Here is a 19404-nt window from a genome sequence, read left to right as displayed (position 1 = left end):
GACTCCCTTGAGAGATGACCGTTCTACCTTTTACAGCCAATTAATTCAGAAGCTGTGATCAATGCTCCCAATCAATATTGTGTGAACTGAAACAGTAGAATCCGGTTTTGGGTCAAACTTTGCTGAAAGTTCAGTTTGGTGCGAACATGAGCCTCAGGTGGTTTGTTTTGGCTGAACCTGCTAGAAGAAGAAAAAATACTCTTTTTCCTTCAACTTTTTTCCTCTTTTTCCTTCGTTTTTCATTTTTTTACTACTCTTTTTTGCTGCTTCTCTTTGATTCTCCTTTTACCTCCTCATTCTTCCCCCTACTCCTTTTTTACCTTTTTCCTCTTCCTTTTCCCTCTTTTTTCCTCTTTCCTCTTCTTCCTCCTCCTCCTGAGAGGTGAGAAGTGTATCCCAAGCCCTGAATACCTGCTCCATACACGACTGCTATAAGCCATATCATTAGATTGATCAGAACTACTACTAATCTGTGTGTGTCCAATCTAATGTGAATATCCAACCATATTGATTTCTTCGTACATCTTCATGGGGATCAGAGCTCCAAATCTACATAGTCATGGAGATAAATGATGGTTACCTGCAGCCACCACTAGTGGTAGCTTCCTGCACATACTCAATAACACAGTAAGACGCCCCTAGTGGTAGTTTCAGACAAATTATTATGATTTAACTGTATGACAATGCAGGGAATTCAATAGAAAGATATAGTAAAAGGATTGTCTTCTGAGAGGCAACCATTTTCAGACAGCGGTTCTTGTCAGGGAAAGCTGTGGCCAGTTGGGCATTTCCCCTGTAGAGTTACATGGGGCGATGCAGATGAACAGCTGTCCCTGTAATACAAGGACAGCACAAATCCACCAGAATTGGGGGCCTCTCATGCAGAGCAATACTTCATTGTGGCTAAAAGATTGGGGTACCAGGCAGGCGACCTCCCCTCTATGGCATGCCCTATTAGGGTATATGGACAGGGATTGTTCATGAGACAATCCCTTTAAAGTCACTGAAGAGGAGGTAGTCTGGGGGAAAAAATGAAATCGAAATCTGTGCAGTGGGGGAATTTAGCAAGTTCGGAATGGGAACCATGAAAATTTGGGTGAGGCGAGGATGACTTATTTATGTTTTTATACAGCAGCTTCAATTTCATTTTTTCTCCCCAGACTTCCCCTTTAAAAGGGTTGTCTGAATTTTTTTTAGGTTTTGCTGGGAGCAGATACAGTATGTGTAAAAAAAAACCCCAAGACACTAATCCATGTCTTGCGCTCCGGCGTCGTTACATCTGCACCAGAAGCTTCTGCAGTGGTGATGTGCCATTCATTATTCACATGACCGCCACAGCTAATCACTTGCCTTAAATATGTAAAAGCCCGCACATTGTCCATACATGTCCAACTCTAAAGCCCTCGGCATCCAAGCAAAAAAAGATATATTGTCTATGTGGTAATTACACCGCAATACTTAGCATTCACATGCAGTGACCAAGCTGTATTGACAGCATGCCAAGCAGTCTGACCGAGGTTTTGCCTTTATCACAGGCTTGGTTGGTATGCTGGTAATAGAGTTTGTTCGATGCGTATTATAATCCTTTCTTCCCCAGTCGTCTCCACGACAGCACCAATTGAGATTGCCTCCTCCTGATAGGACAGGAACACACTGAGAGGTTAAAAGCCCCCCCCCTTCCCCACTTTCCTCAGTGTCTTCCTGTCCTGCCAGGAGGCAGGATCTCTGAGAGGGGCTGGTGGAGAAGCCAGCCAGGATTACTTACAGGCGGATCGGAGGGCAGTGGGTCAGCCTGTCCTCCCTTCCAAGCCAGACGACTCCCGGGACGCCACATGGGGTGGTAACCCCCGGGCCAGGTTCCTCCCGCGGCGGCCCATGGGGGGTACAAAGCGGGAGCCTCAGTCCCCCTCGTCCTCCCTGCAGAAGTTACAGTGCGGCGCTCCAGGAAGCCCTTCGACGGCGGGGCGCCGCGTCACGTGTCCAGCGCGATGACGTCATCGCGTCTGCATCAGGAGCGGAGGGGGCGGGGCTTAGTGCAGGAGCGCAAAAATTAAAAAAAAAATAGGAACCTGAGAGAAGCCAGAACAGACCAGCACTACAGGTCGCAGGGTGTCTGCAGCACCGGTATAGTAATGAGTGCTCCAGCCCCAGAGACAGCTGAAACCTCAGCCTCAGCGGCCGTAAGTAGCCAGTGCGGCAAAAAATACAATGCAAATATCCAGTGTATTGTGTATGGAAAAATTGCATATTTACCCGCAAAAATGCTTTGTTTGTCAGGGGAATAAAAAAGACACCCCCCCCCCCCCCCCCCCAGAACAAAAATGCGTGGAATGCGGGATAAATGCCTCTATGCAAGGCATGCGTAGCTAGGCTGGTCAGAGAAGAATCGGGGGGATTCATGGAGGACGTTAGGAAGCTGGTGAAAGAAGAGGTTAGATCAGCCCTAACGTCACAGTCGGCGCCGCCAGCAAAACGCCAGAAAAGAGCGTATGTTCCTGACGAGCCTTCCGACTCCGAGAGTTCTATCGGGTCGGAGCAAGATGAACAGGCGGCCGAGGAGTCCTCAGATGAGGAGGACTACAAAAGATACTTATTCCATCAGGACGACTTAACGGAATTGATTAAGTCAGTCAGGGCTACACTAAAAATGGAAGAGCCCAGAGAACCACGTACCTTACAAGATGAGATATTCGGGGGACTAGGGGAGAGGCGCAAGCATACCTTCCCTGTCCACAAGAATATCACCAAAATAATCCAGAAAGAGTGGAGGAAACCAGACGCAAGCTCCTTCTCCACTAGAGGGATAAAAAGTAGGTACCCATTCGAGGAGGAAGTTTGTGCAAGCTGGGAGGAGGTACCTAAGGTAGACGTCCCAGTGGCCAGGAAAACGACCCTGCCCTTTAAGGACGCCGCACAGTTAAAAGATCCCATGGATTGCAAAGCTGAGGGCCTTCTAAAGAAATCATGGGAGGCAGCGGCAAACATACTTAGGCCAGGAATCGCAGCCACTTGTGTGGCGCGAACTCTGGGGGTATGGCTAGAACAGCTACAGCTACACCTAACCCATAAGACGCCGAGGGAACAGATCCTAAATTCCCTTCCAATCCTGCGTATGGGAACAAATTTCCTAGCGGACGCCGCGGCCGAGACTGTCAAACTCTCGGCAAAAGCTACAGCCCGGTCTAACTCAGCCAGAAGAGTGTTATGGCTGAAATCGTGGTCAGGCGACCTAGCCTCAAAAAATGAGCTATGCGCCCTCCCGTTCTACGGCCAGTTTTTGTTCGGACCGGACCTTGACAAGATTCTAGAGAAGGCGGCCGACAAAAAGAAGGGATTCCCGGAAGAAAAGCCACAGAGAGGGAAGACCTTCTTCCGGGCCCCAGTGCAACAGCCAGAGGCCTACCGAGGCAAGGGCAAGACAGGCCGCTGGAGTTACCCCAAGGGGGGCAGAGGAAGGAACATCCTCTTTAACCCCCACCAGGGGGAGCCAAAGCAGAGACCCTGACGCCATCCCCGTAGGGGCAAGGCTGGGGAGCTTTGTGGATCAATGGGCCGCGATTTCCGAAGGCCCATGGATACCAAAGATCTTACAGCAGGGATACCGGATAGAGCTGGTGTCCCTCCCCAGAAGAAAATTCATTATCACGGGAGGCTCCAAACAACAGTTACACCTACTAAGGCAAAGCGTTCGGGACCTGCAACAACTAAATGCAATATCCCCCGTACCGCAAAACGAGGAAACCCAGGGCCATTATTCCAGGCTCTTCCTAGTAAGGAAACCCTGCGGGAAACAGTGGATGATAGTGAACCTGAAACCTCTGAACACCTGCATCAGATACAGAAAATTCAAGATGGAGTCCATCTCCTCAACGATAAAGTTGATTCCCAAAAGGAGCCTACATGGCATCCATCGATTTAAAGGATGCTTATTTCCACGTACCGATCCACGAGGAGTCCGGAAATACCTAAGGTTCGCAGTGGATATGGGCAAAGGAATAGAGCACCATCAATTCAGATGCCTGCCCTTCGGGATCTCCTCAGCACCCAGAATCTTCACCAAAATTATGGCAGAGGTAGCCACCTACCTGAGGAAGAAGTCGGTCCTAATAGTACCCTACCTGGGTACCCTACCTAACGGAACACCTGAGGATAGTGCTAGAACTTCTCCAATCCTTAGGATGGATCATAAACTGGGAAAAATCCAGCCTAGATCCCGACAAACAGAAAACGTTTCTGGGTATAACGCTCGACTCAGAATTGCAATGCTCCTGCCTACCCGAGGAGAAAATACAAAAAATCCGACGGCTAGTCAAAACCTTTCTACGGAGACGATTATGCACAATTCGGGAAGCCATGTCTCTCCTGGGAAGCTTGACGTCATGCATTCCAGGAGTGGCATGGGCCCAGGCTCACACCAGAGCCCTGCAAGCCTCAGTCCTATCCACGTGGGACAAAAGGCAGTCCTCTCTAGGGACAAGAATGTACATCCCAAGTGCGGTGAAAACATCCCTGCGTTGGTGGACATCCCAGAGAACTTGCGGAGAGGGGTTCATTGGCTACAAAACCCAGCCACTCCCATCACAACGGATGCAAGCGCCTGGGGATGGGGAGCGCATGTGGGGAACCAGTTCTTTCAGGGCCCATGGCCTCAAAGGACAAAAGAACAGTCCTCAAATTACAGGGAACTACAGGCCATATGGCAGGTCCTACAGCAGTTAGGGAACTCGCTACGGGACCAGCATATAAAGATACTGTCAGACAATATCACCGCGGTCGCCCATATACGACACCAAGGGGGCACAAGATCTCCCGCCCTGCAAAACATCGCACAGAAAATTTTCCACTGGGCAGAGGGCCGAATCCTCTCGATCACGGCAACCCATTTGAAGGGGACGCTAAACCAAAAAGCAGACTTTCTCAGCAGGAGGCAAATAGACCCAGGAGAATGGTCTCTCTCCCTGAAAGCATTCAGAATCCTGATCAACCAGTGGGGGATGCCACAATTGGACCTGTTCGCAACCAGGGAAAATGCCAAAGTAAGCAATTTCTTCTCCCTCCGGCCAGGAGATCGTCCGACAGCAGTAGACGCCCTAGGCCAAGACTGGGGAGAGGGGCTGGTGTACGCCTTTCCTCCTATACCGTTGATCCCCAGAGTCTTACAACATTTCAGAACCCAGGTATGCACACGAATCCTGGTGACCCCCTTCTGGCCCAAAAGAAGCTGGTTCGGTCTTCTAGCAACATTGAGCGTCCAGGACCCAGTCACCTTCCCTACCTGGACAGATCTTCTATCGCAGGGGCCACTGAACCATCCGAGCCTAGACAAGCTCCACTTAACAGCATGACTCTTGAGAAATCCTCACTAAAAGAGAAGGGATTCTCAGAGAGAGTAGTAGAAACGTTAATGTCCAGCAGAAAAAAGACTACCCACCTTATCTACCAGAAAGTTTGGAGAAGGTTCTCCTCATGGAGACAGGGAAGGGATCGCGGGGATTCTATCCCGGACATCCCTCTAATCTTAGAGTTCTTGCAGGAGGGCCTAGAGATGGGCCTCTCTCCAAGCACCCTGAAGGTCCAGGTCGCAGCCCTTAGCGCCATATGTGACACAAAGTTCGCAGACAACAGATGGGTCAACAGGTTCCTAGCAGCAGCAACTAGATTACAGCCTAGGCCCATAAATCTTTTTCCAGACTGGAACCTTAATTGGGCCCTAAGGGCCATGACAACGGTACCATTCGAGCCGATCGAAGCACTACCCATAAAAATGCTTACTATCAAGACCATTTTCTTAGTAGCCATCACCTCCGCAAGACGGGTTAGCGAGCTGCAGGCCTTGTCCATTCGCCACCCGTTCCTGAAAATCTCGGACACCAAATTAGTATTTAAAACGGACCCGGCGTTTATGCCAAAAGTAGTATCACATTTTCATAGGTCCCAAGACATAATAATCCCCTCATTTTTTAGTAAACCTAAAAACGAGGAAGAAAAAACCCTAAGCTGCCTGGACGTTAGGAGAGCAGTCCTAGGCTACATAGAGGCGACAAGCCACTGGAGGCGGGACGACAACTTGTTCGTCCAGTTCAGTGGCCCAAATAAAGGGAGCAAAGCAGCTAAAAGCTCCATAGCCAGGTGGATTCGCCTAGCCATCATAGAGTCCTATAAGGCCCTCGGGAAGGAAATCCCTTTAGCTCTTAAAGCCCATTCTACAAGGGCAGTAGCATCCTCATGGGCCGAACACAGCTCAGCCTCGGTCGAGCAGATATGCAAAGCCTCAGTCTGGAAGAAGCCCCACACGTTCGTTAAACACTATAGGGTAAAAGTGCAGCAGGACGAGGACATGGCCTTCGGCCGCAAAGTCCTCTCGGCAGCAATCCCACCCTAGGGAAACTTTAGTTGGTACGTCTCAATTGGTGCTGTCGTGGAGACGACTGGGGAAAAAATAGATTATACCTACCCGATAATCGGGTTTCCAGTAGTCTCCATGACAGCACCCGTACCTTCCCCCCCTAAATGGATAGAAAAGAAACTATAGAATATAATATTAAAAAAAAATATATATATATATTGTGAGGGATTAGCGTTTAGGGGCAGTAGCAGCGTGGGCATCCGCGGCCAGAGACAGTGACACCGGGAAACAACGTTCTTTAGTCCAGGCTTTGCCTGGGTTTATTGCAGCAGAAACAAAACCAAAACGTAAATAAACACCTGCTCGTCTGAGCACTCACTATACATATGCTTGTTCCTGACTACTCACTTTCAGAATACTTCTTGCTTGCTGCACACAGCCAGTCCGGTCCTCAGACCTGTGGAGGTCTCACCACACCCTCCTGGGTGTTGAGGTTAGGGGCGTCACCCTGTCAACCTCGCCTTTTGGCTCTCACAGCCCACACGCTGGGCTAGCCGGGCTCCTTGCTCCACAGAGCCCTCTCTCTGGCTCTCAGCCAGATGCTCTCTCTGGCTCTCAGCCAGACGCTTTCTCTCTGGCTCTCAGCCAGATGCTTTTTTCCAACTCTGACCTGCAGGCCCAGGCTTTATAAGGCCTGGTACCAGCCCCACCTGGTACGTGGGACTGGCCATCCCACCCTTCACTTTGACCACTCCCGGAAAGCCGGCCCGGACTATGCGGCTTGGAGCCACTTACCAAACTACAACGTGTCAGTAACATAGCGTTACTGACACAGAAATGCTGGCTTCCTCCACCGAGCCCAGGCCGCTCGGTGGCACGTATCCACCCTCCAGCATTTTATCAGTCACTGTCTTACAATATATATATATATATATATATATATATATATATATATGTGTATATATATATATATATATGTGTATATATATATATATATATGTGTATATATATATATATATATGTATATATATAATTTTATTAAAAAAAACAAAAAAAACCCCGGTTAAGGGAAAAAATTTAAGTTGAGCTCCTACCCCGGCAATTCATTAGAATCCACTGAGGAAAGTGGGGAAGGGGGGGAGCTTTTAACCTCTCAGTATGTTCCTGTCCTATCAGGAGGAGGCAATCTCAATTGGTGCTGTCGTGGAGACTACTGGAAACCTGATTATCGGGTAGGTATAATCTACTTTTTTTTGTAAGTATAATACAGAAGCCTCTATCTCCTAACATTGAAAGGTTTACACCAGTTTTGGTTGCATATATCTTCCATTGAATATTCTGTTGTATATACATCCCTCTGTGGTTGGCAGTCTCATGTATTAACCTATTAAGGACCAAGTACAGTAAATTTACAGCGCTTGGTTGTGAGCTTTAACCCCTTCCCGCTCCAGGACGAACATTTACATCCTGGAGCGTCGGGGTATGTATGCAGAGACGTCGCGGGGCGACCTCTCTGCATACAGCGCAGGCGTCAGCTGTTTACTACAGCTGACACTTGTGGCTATTAACCCTTTAAATGCCGCTGTCAATTTTGACAGCAGCATTTAAAGCCTCCGAACGCTGTTCGGGGGTCCCGTACGCCCCCCCCCCCACTGTGAGGTTGAGAGACTGCCTATCAAGCCATCCCCGTGGGGTGGCTTGATAGGCTGCCTGTCAGAATGCAGTATGACGTAATGCCATAGCATTACATCATACTGCAGGAGCGATCAAAGAATCGCATATTGTAGTGCCCCAGGGGGACTTAAAAGTTATTTGTTTAAAAAAAAGTAATAAAAGTTTAAATCACCCCCTTTTGCCATATCTGTAATTAAAAAATCGAAATCATAAAATAAAAATACATATTTGGTATCGCCGCGTCCGTAAAAATCCGATCTATCAAAGTAGCACATTATTTACTTCGCACGGTGAACGTCGTCAAAAAAATAAAAATGAAGAACGCCAGAAATGCACTTTTTCAGTCCAGTCCTGTCTCCCAGAAAAAATGCAATAAAAAGCGATCAGTGGAGTAAAATGGAAAAAAAAAACACATTCCGCCATCTTTCAGTGCGTCTTGTTTCTACGGCGCACAAAAGGCAACAAAAGCGACATGATAACTTCATTCTATGGGTCAGTACAAGTACTACAATACCAAACGTGTATAGTTTTTTTTTTTTTTACTATGCTACTCTTTTTTTTTTCAAAGACATTTAATTTTTTTCAATTATTTTCTGCGGTAATATTGTGCGCGCAATAACTTTTTTATTTTTCCGTCGACGTAGTTCAGCGAGGGCTCATTTTTTGCGGAATGTCTTTTAGTTTCCATTACTACTAATTTGGAATACGTACGACTTCTTGATTGCTTTTTATTGTTTAGACTTTTTAATTATAGATATGGCAAAACTTGATTTAAAATATGATTTAAACTTTTATTACTTTTTAAAAAAAAAAACTTTATTGCTCTTTTTTTTCCCTACAATATGCAATACTTTGATCAATCCTGCAGTATGACGTAATGCTATTGCACTACGTCATACTGCATTCTGACAGGCAGCCTATCAAGCCACCCCACGGGGATGGCTTGATAGGCAATCTCTTAAGGCAGCCCTGGGGCCTTTCAGAAGGCCCCCTGCAGCCATGACACCTGCACGGCTCCCCTCAATCGAGTAGTGCCTTAGCCGAGTATCTTCCCGCTCGTCTCTAAAGATTCAGGGGGCAGAGAGCGGCGGGGGAGAGCGGGGAGGAACGGAGGGGAGATCTCTCTCTCCCGCCTGCTCCCCGCCGCAACTCACCTGTCACCTGCACTGGCCCCCGAATCTTTAGAGACGAGCGGGGAGATACTCGGCTAAGGCACTACTCGCTCGAGTAATGTGCCTTAGCGAGTAAACTCGCTTATCTCTACTGTTTAAATAATCCATTAACAAAGGTACGTCTCCATGGCAGAACTTCACATCCACAATGATGTTGTCCAGATAACGGCCATACAAAAAAATATCTGAAAAAAGCTAAAACTAGAACGCGCCTTCCACCCTACTACAAAGAAAAGGACAGGGAGAAGCATGCGCCTATCTTGGTTCTTGTACACTGCAGATAGAAACATGTACACTCATTCAGCCATAGCAGCGGTCCCACGGGACTCGGAGAGACACAAAAGCGATTTCTGCTGCTCACATGTTACTCTTCAACTTTGCATCTGGGTTTTACTCTCAATCTCTTAGGCCTCATATCCACTGGTGGGTCGGATTTCGCATTCTTACCCGTCCGGGTCTTCTTATTTCTGCACTGTAGATGTGCTGACCGACGCACATGCGCAGTACAGTTTTTATTTTTCAAACTTCTGCTTTCCCGCAGAATCCGCGGCCTGTCCACATTGACAATTGAGACAGGTTGCAGATCGGACAGCTTTCATTGACTTCAATGGAAGCTGTTGGTGCATAAACCGCACTAAAAAGGAGCACCCTGCGATTTGTCTTCCGCATGCGGAATCCGGAAAACAAATCTGCATGTGTAAATTCCAGTGCGGACGCCCATGGTTCCCTATGGCTGGCTTGAACTGCAGATTCCGCAATTTAAATCCGCCTGTGGACATTGGGCCTTACAGGGGGCCACAACACAAAACTGAAATCCATGTCCAGGGCTCCCAGGGACCAATTCTTCATACCATCATGTAAATCATCATTTAAAATAAAAAAAATCTTGGACAGCCTCTTTAAAGGGCCACTCTGGTAAAATAGTTTTCATTTATTTTGCAACCCTCCTACCAGTACACATAAGTCAGCCAGTATTACCTTGGTTACTTATGCCTTTCTATCTGAAAACTCCTGTGAGTCCTTCTCCACGGGTGGGTCACGTGATCTTATTCTGACCACCTGAGAATTTCTTTACTTTTATGTTTTCTCAAAAAGTAAGTTTTTCAGTCAGCACAATTCCTGTGTGATATCTCATGGACTCGACCCCACAAGCTCTTCATAGAGGGAGGATAGAAACTCATCACAGTTAGGCCTTTGGCACACTAGCGTATTTGGGTCTGTGCGCTGCCTGTGGTACATGGACAGCACACAGACTCATTATAGCCTATGGTCTGCAAGAAAAAGCCCATCATATGCTCCATTATTGTCCTTATCACGAATGAGAATTAGGACATGTAAATGCATGTCAACATGCAGATAGACAGGTATCCATGTGGTTTCCAATGTGAGTTGTGCCTGAACCTCTCGGCAAGTGCGCCCAACCTTACTGGGAATGATTAGAGACTCCTATCACAGTTATAATGGAGATCACAGCTCATCCTCCTGATAATTATGGCCTGTAGTTTATTTATATTCTTTATATAAAATACAGAAGGTAATGGCAGTATCCTCCCAGCAGGCAGAGATGGTAATGGCTCTAGCAGTAATGTAATGCTGTGCTGATGCATCATGGGAGTGTTAGCTGGGCATAAAGAAAGTGAGCAGGGAGAAATGTCAATATCAAAATGGTGCCTGATAAGTATCAGACAAGAGGCTGCACTGCATGGAAGTGACTGCAACATACATAGGCTTATACATAGAGAGTGTGACTGGCAATCAGGTGAGGAGTGCAGAGATGGGAAAATGTGTATTTGCCGAAGTGGTCGTTTAATTAGAACACAACTTAACATTGCAGGGAAATGAAATCCCATTTTTAACAGAAAGTATGACACGGGGTGGTTTCACGTCTGTGTTGGAACCTCCGGCCGGAGGTCCCATTACAGCTGTGACTTACAATACCGGGGAAAAAAGCGTTGCATGCAGCAGTTATTCTTCCGTCCAAAAGCCGGCCAGCTGGGCGGACCCCCAATGGAGCAGGAAAGCTGAATCCCCAGCACAGATATTAAAGCGCCCTCACATAGTGTATACAGTTGTCATTGAATAGATCAACAGTGAAGATATAGGTGATCATTGTCTGCTCATACATGTTATTTGCAAACGGACCGGTCACCTCTTCGATGTTGTTTGGAAATACTCGATTATACTGCCCTCTAGAGGTCACCAAGAGGGTACAACAAGAACCACCATAATAAACACTCCAGAGTTGCCAATGCCGTATACCACTTTTTATTTAGCCCTTGCATATTATTTCATTTTGAAAAATAGGTTTCTGTAAGGTTTTCAAGTTGAACAAAACTAAAAGTAATAAATACCGCCAAGAGTGTCTGTCTTGTAGCCACAAGCTCAGTGCGGATAGATGTCATCTCCGTGGCCTCCTGTGCTTCAGTGCCATCAACAATGCTTCAAGGAGTTGTACCAAGATCACAAGTTATCCCCTATTCACAGCATAACTTGTTAATTGGCGAGGGTCTCACCTTTTAAACATCCACCTGTCAGGGCTCCTGTGTTCTCCTCTGCGTGTGGAAGGGGGGTCGCTTCTCTCCCCCACAGTAATGTCACAGTGAATGGAACGCTAGCCAAGCATGCGCAATTGGCACTCCATTCATTTCAGTGGTGCTGATGGTAACACCAGAACACTTGCCTATCTCCGAAGTCCCATTGAAAGTGAATGTAGCATCAGCAGACTTGCATGACCAGCGCTCCATTCACTGTCCTCTTCAGTGTGGGTTCAGTAAGCCTGCAGTCAGGAGGATGGGGACCACAGTAAGGGGATGTGAACCCAACACTGACCAGCAACTTGTTTGTGTCCCTGTGGATAGGGAATAACTTGTGATCCTAGTACAATCCCCTTAAACATGATTACAGAGCTGCAATGTGGACAGTTGATGAAACATGTATCACCAATGGAGATGAGCGAGCATACTGGCTAAGGGCAATTGCTCAAGCGAGCATTGCCCTTAGCGAGTACTGCCCGCTCGAGAGAAAAGGTTCGGGTGACAGGTGAGTTGCGGCAGTCAGCAGGGGTGAGAGAGAGATCTCCCCTCCGTTCCTCCCAGCTCTCCCTGCCCGCCGCCGGCACCCAAACCTTTTCTCTCGAGCAGGCAGGTATTCGCTAAGGGCAATGCTTGCTCGAGCAATTGCCCTTAGCCAGTATGCTCGCTTATCACTAATCACTAACTATCCCTACTAGAGATGAGCGAACGTACTCGGATAGGCACTACTCGTCCGAGTAATGTGCCTTATCCGAGTACCGCTGTGCTCGTGCTCAAAGATTCGGGTGCCGGCACGGAGCGGGGAGCTGCAGGGGAGAGCGGGGAGGAACGGAGGGGAGATCTTTCTCTCCTTCTCTCCCGGCTGCTCTGCCCCGCTCCGACTCACCTGTCAGCAGCGGAGCGCCCCGAATCTTTGAGCACGAGTACAGCGGTACTCGGATAAGGCACATTACTCGGACGAGTAGTGCCTATCCGAGTACGTTCGCTCATCTCTAATCCCTACTCTTCAGAAAAAGTGTGTGTACCTGCCTGCTCACCAAATTTTTAGCTTAAAAAAAGAAACGAACAAACAAAAAAAAACGATAGTCATTCTCTTCCCGGACATCTGCCATGGGGGAGGTGGGGGAGGTCCCCATACACATTAGAGGGGTTGTCACACTTCTAGCTGTTTTGCTGTAGGAAGCTCATGCATTGTGCAGTGGCCAAGGTTGGTACTGGATATTGAGACCTATTGAAGTGAAGGGGACTCAGCCTGCAGTACCTTCTCTAGCCACTGCGGAATGTATGGAGCTGTTTGCTTCCTGCAGCAAAACAACTAGACGTGCAACGCCTTTAATCAGCTTTACACTTACTGCCTGATGATGTGAGCAAAGCTAGCTTAAAAAAATTGAAAGGGCTAAAAGGAGTATTCCTATTAGACATGCATGACACACTAGTAAATACCATAACTGTCTGATAGGCCTCACCTCCCCATTATTGCTGTAACTTCTAAAAGCTGAGAGGGAAAAAGTGAAAGCATCTGCGCAGCCAGTTCTCCACTTCATCTCCTGTGGCCAGGCTGCCACTGGAGCCCCGCTCACACTATAGATGGGAGGATCTCACCTATCAGCCATCTATAGGATGCAGCAATGAGATTCTATCAGCAGGACAATCTTAAATTAAGGCTACATGGGGGGCTAGCCTCAGTTGTGTGCGAACCCCCACTTAAACATCTTTATTGGGAATACCCATCTAACGCCGGCTTCACATGGACATGTGTGCAATTGCGCACACCTTAGTACAACCTTTTTGCGCCATGAATGAGGCTTTTTCTGCCTGCATGGCCTGCTTTTTTGCCTACGGGACACAAACACACACGGCCAATTTGTCTAATTAGCTCCAGATGTGTTCTTTTTCCAATAGAATGGCGCAGTATTTCATGCATCTCCTTGCATTTTGCACACCCGAATCGACTTCTATGGGAACCTTTGGTGCGCGACTCCACAGAAAAATATAGCATGTTCTATTTATTTTAGCATGACGGACACGTGTACACCAAAATCCGCACATGTGAACAAAATCAATGGGTTCTATTCTCTGCATATTGCGAGTGCACATATGTCTGTATAAAGCCAGCCCAAGCCTATATAAAACTTCCACATAGGCGATGTATTCAGTCAAGGATCCATTGAGCAGCTTTCCCCTGTATTATGGGATCTGTGCGCCTTTTGGGAGCACTTTACTAAAGCTGCGGGTGGCGTAACAATCCACTGCATTATCTATACGTGGATTCTGATGCAGATTTGCTAAGGGTAAAACCCACATACAAGACATGCAGATTTGGGGACATTCATCCGCCAAGTGACTTTCCATCTAACATGAACTCGATGGCTTTTGAAGGAACCAAACTCTAGTGTTTGAGTATAAACTATATGGCTAGTTTTCATGAAGCCCCCAGAAGGGAGTGGACAAATAACACATTACAGAACGGTTCCTGTAAAACAACTTTTTATGATAAAATAGATGGATAATTTCTCACGAGATGTTATTTCTGCCATGACGCACAGGACAGGGGGGGGGGGGGGGGGGGGGCTGTATGTAAACCTTCTGCCGCAGTACTCTATATGATTAGAACGGGGGCTGTGCGGACCCCCGCGTGCACCCAAGTACACGGACCAAGGACTGACCGGATAACCAATTAACAATCATCAAAAATATGGTTCAAGCCAGAAGGAAAGCTTGTATAAAACTAAAGCTAATCAGGTAATCTGTGGGAATCCAGTTGTCTTGCATGGAAGGACGGGTCACTGATCAGCAGACGACAGCGCCGGCAGTAGATCAGCAACAGAGTCCACGTAGAAGTCTGGGACCATGGAGAAGGTGCCACTTTCTTGGTGGGACTTCACATCCTCAAGACTGGAGAATCCGGTTAGGGTCAAGAGTGTGCGGATCCCACATGTGGAACCCATCTGAATATCGGTGTCCAGGCGATCTCCCACCATCACAGTCCTAGCGGGATCCAAGCCGCACTCTTTGACTACACAGTCATAGAGGAAGGAGTTGGGCTTTCCAATGACCTGTGCTTTGCGATGAGCTGCAGTTTCTACCGCTCGTACCAAGCAGCCGGTTCCTAAGAAGAAGACAAGGCTAGTAAAAAGTTTGAACATTTCCAATACTTAAAAGGAGTCGTCCCATGAAAATAAGTTATCTGATTAGTGGGGGTTCAGCTGCTACCATAGTGATCACAAGAACAAGGGGTCCCAAAGCTCAGACCCTCTCCAATCAGATCCTTATCCCCTACCCTGTCGATAGGGGATCTTATTTTTATGGGACAATCCCTTAAAATCCATTGTAACTAAAATTAAATACGTGGCATTTCCTTTTAGTGTCGCTCCCCGGCTGCACTCTCAATGTTCTGAATGGTAGCTGAACCAGTGATTACCCTACTACAGGGCATCAGCAGGAGCCCAATAGTTTTAAGCCCCATTTACACACAACGATTATCGCTCAATGTCTTTTGAGCAATAATCGTTGCGTGTAAATGCTACCATTGTTTGCTTTTCGTCCAAATGATGATTTTTAGCTGAATTTAAAATCCATCATTTGGCCGGGCAGCTGATAGCACGGACTGCACGCTGGGATTCTCCACCAGAGCTCTGATAACATTGTATTCGGCTGCAGTCCCACAGCAGAATAAAGGGGCTATATACAGATAACAGCCCACCTGCTGTTATCTGCATACAGTGAGGGGAGGCACATATTAGCCTCATTTGCATGTAAAAGCTACAAATGAGTATTAGTGCCCATTAGCAGCTTATCCAAAATGATCGCTCGAACTGTCAGTCATCCAATCTTTTGAATTAATTTTGAGCAATCATCTTTGTGTGTAAATGGGGCTTTAGTTCCCCCCTGGTTACTGCTGCCAGTTTTGCCTTAACAGATACATTGTTCATCTGTTAAAAGGGTTGTACCAAGATAGACCTATTGATAGGTGATAGATCTATTTGGTGGTGGTAAGAGGGGTGGGGGGGTCTTATCACTGAGACCCCCAATGATCCTGAGAACAGGGGTCCAGTGACCCCTTCTGTCACTGCAGGGATGCTTGTCCCACCTCTAGTGACATTAGATTGACTGCAGTGATGGCAGCTGCTCTATACTCATTTCAATGGGTTCTCCGTCCCATTGAAAAGTAAGGCCGCCTGCAGACGGGCGGAAATTCCACAGCGGGATTTCCGCCCTCGGAAGCTGCTATAGGATTGCGTTAGGAAACGCAATCCTAGGCAGACGGCTGCGGTTTGGCCGCGCTAAATCTCACGCGGCAAACAAACTGCGCGAGCCCCGCACCGAAACGTCACTCACCGGCTCCGGTCTGCGCATGCGCCGGCACATGAAAGATCCGAAGCTGCGGGGCGCGGGTGAGTACGCGCTGCTCTCTGCAGGCGCTCAGGTCGGGTCCCGCAGCGAGAATTCTCGCTGCCGGATCCGACCCGCCCGTCTGCAGGCGGCCTAAGGCATCGGCAGTGCGCCTGTACAGCTAGTGCTCCTTTCCACCTCCTCTTCAGTGCAGGGAGGACAAAAGGGAAGCAAGACGCCCATTCTCAGGATTGGTGGGGTCTCACTCTGGATGGGTGATAAGTCTATCTTGGCACAGCCCCTTAAAGTGTGAACAAAGTAATAAAGCTCTGCATTTTAGATTAACTCTAAAGTAGCTGACACAGCCACCTCTGCCCTTCCTTACACTGTTCCTACCAGCAGTCTTATGTAATGTTTGTAGTAACCAGCCCAAGGGTTACATGACCGCCCCGCCCGCTGAATAAAGCCACTTCCTCCTCTGTCAGGATGATGCAGCAGATCTGACCTTTCCCTAGTTATGACTTCTTTCTGCATCCAGCCCCGCAGCCTCTAAATATAGTCAGAGCCCAGGGGGTGTATGTGCAGCTCATGTAGCTCCAGTCCTCGAGGCCTGCGGTTTACAGGGTGCACATTAAAAACACAGACAGGCTGATGACGTCCATCCCCCACCCCACCCGGTGGCATAGCGACGTGCGTTAAAAAAAAAAACACCACAGTATTATGTGTGCAATTGCGTATTACTGCATGACTTAAGCACCCATTCATTTCAACAGGTGGTGTGTGTGAAATGTGCGCTAAAAAGCCGAAAATACATGCTGCATGTGAGTTTGCGTGCGCAAGATACACGGCGCAAAAACCCTAGTTTGATAGGCCCCACTTAAATACACGGACGCCTCGTGCTGCGTATGTCAAGGGGCGTAATACACAGCAAAAAAATGCTCGTGTGCCGCAGTATCGCCACGGCGGATTAGTGGTGTATTCGCTGATTTTTCTCTGTGGAAACACATCTTTGTGAAGGCATCTATAGGGGACGGCTACACAGTGGGGAATCTATAGGGGACGGTTACACCGTGGGAATCTGCCGACTATTGTCAAAAAGGTTATCCTCACCGCATCTCTATGACGCGACTATTTTCTGCACGCGGACTTCAAATCCACATGCGAGAAAGAAAAAAGCTAGTCCCCTTTCCTGCGGCGTTCCCTACGCGGATTCTGCATCGCATTTCGCAGATGGATTTGCCCGTCAGTAACAGATGATATCCGTGTGCAGATCTGCGGGCCCACAGCTACGTAGCTACCCAAAGAGATATAAAAATCTGCATTTGATTCCACCGTGTGCGCAAAAACGGTGTTTAGGCCGCGCAGGCAGTTTTTTTGTGTGTTTCGCGCGGGGTGTCAAACGCTTCCTTTGATGTCAATGGTGCTTCTCAGATGAGCGATTCTCAGATGCCATCTGCTACATTTCAGCGATTTGTAACGCACCTCATCACCCGCTGCAGCGACGGGGCGCGGGGAAAACCGCTGGCGGACACGTTTAACAACACTGCGTCTTTAGACACTTGTGTGAGAGCAGCCTTCGGCCGGCTGCAGGCGAGCGGATGTCCATTGCGGAATCCATGGTCTGCGTCCGCACCAAATACCGTTCATAGCATGTTAGGGAGGGGGATCTGTACTGCGCCTGTCAGACAGCGAGCCGCGGGGACCATCCGCAGTACAGGAAGTATGGTACACACAGGCACCGGCTGGGCACAGGGTTGGGTTCCGCTGCGGAATCCTGTCGTGTGCAGCAATACACGATCGAACAAAGCGTAGTTGTCCAATAGTTTCACCAACCGCCTCCGGCTGCGCTCACACGTACCAAGTACAGACAGCGCCAGTAAGAAGCAATGCACAAGATAACGCCGCGGTCACATCCGTGCGGGCCCTCCATCGCAGGTCCTACACTAAACACCGGAAGAAAGAGCGCTGCACGCCGCACATTTTCTTCCGGTGAGCGGAAGCCGAACGAATCCGGTAATAATGAATGGGGTCCGTCTGGCGCGGTCATGTGACGGATCCGGTAATAATGAATGGGGTCCGTCTGGCGCGGTCATGTGACGGATCCGTTCGGCCCGGGATTCACCGGACCCGGCGCAGATGTGACGGCAGCCTAGTCAGTTACGGTGTCATGGCGGCCAGGTCCTCCGTACCGGGGATGGCGCGGCCCCCCTCCAGCGGCAGCCGGCTGTCCGTGTTGGTGGCGATGAACAGGCAGTCCGCGTCCTGCAGGTACCGCAGCGCCCGCGTCAGCTTCATGTAGCTGAAGTGCTCGTCGAAGCCGACCACCACCGCCCGCACGGCCGGGTCCTTCTCCAGCGCAGCCCACTCCTTCATGCCGCCGCACACCGGCTCCGGTCCGCCGCCCACGTGCGGGATCCCCGCCGCCTGCAGCTCCTCGCTCAGCGCCGGCCCGCCGACCAGGTAGACCTTCCCCCGCAGCCGCGCCTCGTCCCGCAGGTACCGCGCCGTGCAGTACGCCGTGCCGAACACCTCCGCCGGCTCCGCGCCGAAGCCCAGCCGCCCCAGCTTGTCGGCGTACATGGCGCGGGTCTTCGTGCTGTTATTCGTCAGGTAGAACACCCGCTTCCCGCTCCTCCGCAGACCGGTGACCAGCTCCGGGGCGCCCGCCACCGCCTCGTCCCCCCGCCATAACACTCCGTCGCAGTCGAAGAGAAGCGTGTCCACCGAGGCCAGGAACTGGCGGGAACGTTCTCCTGTCAGCCGCGCGCACTTGGGAGCCGCCATCCTCTGTCAGCGGAGCCCGCCGGCCCGACACAGCAGAGCGAGGAAAGTGCTCCTCATACGGGCTGTTAGAGTGGAGTGGGCTAAAGGAGGTCTGACGTCAGGAGGGCACGTGACATTCCCTGCTCACGTGACTCTAAAAGAAAAGGCGGGCTCTGAGGAGAGGAGTGGTGCCACAGTTTGCCGGCTCATTGGGCTCTGCTCACCAAGGAGAGTGGACACGTTTGGCTCTCCATTTAAAGGGGTTGTCTCACGAAAGCAAGTGGGTCTATACACTTCTGTATGGCCATATAAATGCACTTTGTAATATACATTGTGCATTAATTATGAGCCATACAGAAGTTATTCACTTACCTGTTCCGTTGCTGGCGTCCTCGTCTCCATGGTGCCGTCTAATTTTCAGTGTCTAATCTCCAGATTAGACGCGCTTGCGCAGTCCAGGCCTTCTGCTTTTCTCAATGGGGCCGCTCGTGCCAAAGAGCGGCTCCTGGTAGCTCCGCCCCGTCACGTGTGCCGATTCCAGCCAATCAGGAGGCTGGAATCGGCAATGGACCGCACAGAAGAGCTG

The 19404-nt window shown here is 49.1% G+C and overlaps 1 protein-coding gene across 1 annotated transcript; it reads right to left on the bottom strand.

Moving 5' to 3' along the window:
- Nucleotides 1–14193: 14193 nt before the first annotated feature.
- On the bottom strand, nt 14194–18938 carry PGP (phosphoglycolate phosphatase). The gene is made up of 2 exons (XM_066576556.1): nt 18245–18938; nt 14194–14832 (listed from the first exon to the last, which is right to left on the bottom strand). The coding sequence occupies exons 1-2, from the start codon at nt 18837–18839 to the stop codon at nt 14507–14509; spliced, it is 921 nt and encodes a 306-aa protein (XP_066432653.1). The 5' UTR covers nt 18840–18938; the 3' UTR covers nt 14194–14506.
- Between the last annotated feature and the right edge of the window lie 466 nt (nt 18939–19404).

The sequence above is a fragment of the Eleutherodactylus coqui genome, chromosome 8 (genome assembly GCF_035609145.1).
Source record: "Eleutherodactylus coqui strain aEleCoq1 chromosome 8, aEleCoq1.hap1, whole genome shotgun sequence".
NCBI lineage: Eukaryota > Metazoa > Chordata > Amphibia > Anura > Eleutherodactylidae > Eleutherodactylus > Eleutherodactylus coqui.
This window is presented reverse-complemented; position numbering and strand designations above follow the sequence as displayed.

Excerpts from the sequence above, each read along its gene's own strand:
- PGP (XM_066576556.1), bottom strand. The coding sequence starts at position 18,839 with ATGGCGGCTCCCAAGTGCGCGCGGCTGACAGGAGAACGTTCCCGCCAG. Across the intron at positions 14,833-18,244 it reads GGGGGGCCGCGCCATCCCCG|GAACCGGCTGCTTGGTACGA; the intron begins GTACGGAGGACC and ends TCTTCTTCTTAG.